The 3,588-nt window shown below is 12.3% G+C and overlaps 1 protein-coding gene across 1 annotated transcript, besides 8 other annotated features; it reads left to right on the top strand. All coding sequences in view use genetic code 6, as the record gives it.

Moving 5' to 3' along the window:
* Nucleotides 1-1,155: 1,155 nt before the first annotated feature.
* On the top strand, nucleotides 1,156-1,738 carry IMG5_028110 (hypothetical protein; the record flags this gene model as incomplete). Its single annotated transcript, XM_004039249.1, has 1 exon — nucleotides 1,156-1,738. A coding segment is annotated over one exon (315 nt), but the record flags the coding sequence as incomplete, so codon positions are not given.
* A 520-nt stretch (nucleotides 1,739-2,258) lies between these two features.
* Nucleotides 2,259-2,308: a microsatellite.
* Nucleotides 2,309-2,523: 215 nt separating this feature from the next.
* Nucleotides 2,524-2,587: a microsatellite.
* A 42-nt stretch (nucleotides 2,588-2,629) lies between these two features.
* Nucleotides 2,630-2,733: a microsatellite.
* Nucleotides 2,631-2,740: a microsatellite.
* Nucleotides 2,677-2,714: a microsatellite.
* Nucleotides 2,718-2,791: a microsatellite.
* A 74-nt stretch (nucleotides 2,792-2,865) lies between these two features.
* Nucleotides 2,866-2,897: a microsatellite.
* A 191-nt stretch (nucleotides 2,898-3,088) lies between these two features.
* Nucleotides 3,089-3,120: a microsatellite.
* The last annotated feature ends 468 nt before the right edge of the window (nucleotides 3,121-3,588 follow it).

Raw genomic sequence — 3,588 nt, forward strand, 5'->3', positions numbered from 1 at the left:
AAATAAATCTTTTATAACTTTTTTTTTTTTTCTTATTTATATTAATATATTTTTATTTTAATTTAGTCTATAAATAGGAAAATATTATAGACACAAAAAGCTTTAAAATTTTTTATAAAAGAAATATATTTAGTTTCGAATATTATTTTGGATTTTTTGTTCTAAGTAAATTAAAAAGAATAATTATAAATTAGTCAATAAAATTGGAATTTAATAAAAATAATAAATTGCTTAAATTTGTTTATTGAAATAATTATGTATTATTAGATTATCTAAGTTATATCTACAAAAAAATTAAGAAAATAAATAAGAAGATAAAGTCTTGGAAATAATATTATAGATTTTAAATATGAAGTAAATAATTTTAAATTTTATAAATAATATATTATTTTTATATATGATTATAATTTTAATATGACAAATAAATTAAAATTAAATAAGAGAAAAATAATATATTTAAATTATAAAAAAAATATAAAATAATAAAATAAAATTATAAAAAAAGTAGAAAAATTAATTATATATTTATTATAGAATATATTATGATAAATATAAAATAAAAATTATTTTTAATAAATAAATAAATATAATATGTATTATATTAATATTATTTAGATAAAAAAAATATTTTATTTATATAAAATAAAAAGTTATAATATTTATAATAATTAATAATTATTTATATACCATTTTATATATACATATTATATAGTATAAATTATTTATATAGAAAATATTTCCTTAATAAATATATAATTTATAATAAAATCTGATTATAAGGATTTTATATATAATTTTCTAAAAAAACAAATACTTAGTCTTAAAAAATTTACTTTTTCTTATTTTTCAGGTTAAATATTAGTTAATAATATATAAAAGTTTATTTTAAATATTATTTCATTTGCCAATTAAACTAAATAAATATAAAACAAATATTTACATATAAATTAAATCTGGTACTAAAACTAATTCTTAGTTGATAAAATATGAAAATTTTCTTCTCTGGAAGTTTATAAAAAATACAAGAAGAAATTAAAGAAATATAATAAATAATTTAACTTATTTTACATTTATTAAAAAAAAAATCTAAATAATATAAATTTTACTCAAAATTAAAAAATTATAAAAAATACATTTTTTGAATTGATTGTACATTATTAACTAAAAATCAGCTTAACCCTATTGGTTTATATTTAAATTTTATGATCATTTAACTATGTTAAGTTTTTCTGTTAATAAAAAAAGGTTTTTATTTAGCATTCTTTTAACATTAGTGAGTCGTTTAATTGATTAAAAAGCCTTCTGGACATTATCTAAGGCAATAGTTTAATTCATATAAGTAAACATTATATATAATATTATTCATTTTTTAAAAAAGGTTAAATATAAAGAATAATAAATTTTTAATTTAAATTTGTTTAAAAAAGGCTATTAATTATTTTCTAAAAAAATATAACAAGAAATATCGTGAAAAATGTATTTTTATATTCTTAAAAAACACGAAAAAGCTTACACATGACTTTATTTTAATCAAAGATTATTTTTTTTAATAAAAAAACTATTTTTATAAACATGAAAATAATTCAATATCGTTTTTTAGCGCTAATAACAAAAGTTATTTTGATTAAAAACGTAATTTGAATATACGATGCATTATTTATATGAAATGTCATATAAAAGAAAGTCCTAAAAAACTCAAAAAGTAAAAAAGACAGTTTAATAATTATTTATTATACTATAAAATATCTAAAAGGTTTAGTGGTAATTCAGAGAAAAATAATGCAATTTAAATTATATATTGAGTTTTTTTTTAATTGTATTAATTAATGTTGTTTTTATTCTAATTCGAAACTTATAATCACTTAATAATATGAAGTTCTTTTATTTGTTATGCTTATGTATAAATTTGATCTTGATTTAAAATTAGAGGAATATGTTAAAGTGTTCGTCTGATTTAAATAATAATAAAGAGTAATTTTTTTAATATTACCTGATTTTTATATCGGATAAAAATATATGGAAGCTTTTACTGATTTATTAAAAATTTATTAAATAAAACTGAATATGTATACTTTTTGTTCAAATATTTTTATATATCCTATTTCTATACATTGTTTTATTTTTTAATAGAATATAGATTTAATAATCTCATTTAATTTTAAATAAAAGCATATAAATTTATATCTGATGGATATATTTTACTATTATTATATAAATTATTAATTATTTAAAAAGAAATTTAAAAATAATTTATAGTTTATTAAATAAATAAATTTAAAAATATATTAAATAAAATTATTTTAAAAATTAAATTCTTTATGTGAATAATTATTTTAAAAAAATTTTAAAAATTTAATAAAATTTAAATAAAGTATTTTTTATTTTTTTTAATAATTATATAAAATAATTAAACTTTGTTAATAAAATACTTTTAATATTACACAATTTATAAATATTTATAAAGTAAAAAATAAAAATATTATATTTTAATTAATATAAATTTTTAATATTTTAAATATAAAGTATATTATATATATATATATATATATATATATATATATATATATATATATATTATATATTTATAAATTTCAATTTTTTTTTTATTTATATTTGTTTTTATAATTTTATATTTTTATTTTAAAATATTTAATAATATTTAAATTTGATTATTTTTTAAAATATTTATTTTTACATTAATATATTTATATTTATAATTATTTTTATTTTAAATTTATTTAATAAATATTTTTTTTTATTTTTTTTTACATTATTTTATATAATATTTTTTAAAAAATTTATTATTTTATATATAATTATTTAAATTATTAATAACATTTTCTTTACATATTTTATTTTTATAAATTTTTAATTTATTTATTTTTTAATTTTTTTATATAAACCATATTTTTTTTTCAAATTTTTTTAAATTCTTAATAATTATTACTATAATTGTAAAATTACTATAAAAATTTAGATGTATATTTTTTTTTTGAATTAAACAATATTATTGAATCTTATTTCTAATAAAAAACAAAAACTATATATAGAAGCTTTATATATAATAATATTAGGACAAAAAGTACACATATATTTTTATTTAATATATTTTTATATAATCAGTAAAACCTCCCAAAAAAATGTTTCTCCAATATAAAAATTAGCTTATATAAAAATTTGGACTCTTATTTATTATGCAAATCATACGAACACTTAATCATGTTTCTCTATTTTTAAAGCAAGATTAAATTCATATATAAACATCATAATAAAAGAACCTCACCTTATTGAGAGATTTTAAGTTTTGAATTAAAATTAAAAAACAATAATTAATACAATTAAAAATAATACAACCTAAAATAATTTTTGTTTTATATGTAAAAAAATAACAGTTAGTATATTTTATTTTTTCTCCAAATTACAACTAAACCTTCTAATTATTTTATTTTGTATTATAATGAGTTATTATTACATCTTCATACTTATTCTTTGAGTTGTTTGGGACTTTCTTTTGTAAGATATCTGAAATGTGTCAATTATATGAGATTTCATATAAATAATGCAAAGTATATTCAAATTATGTTTGTA

The sequence above is a fragment of the Ichthyophthirius multifiliis genome, assembly GCF_000220395.1.
Source record: "Ichthyophthirius multifiliis unplaced genomic scaffold scaff_1120509249741, whole genome shotgun sequence".
NCBI lineage: Eukaryota > Ciliophora > Oligohymenophorea > Hymenostomatida > Ichthyophthirius > Ichthyophthirius multifiliis.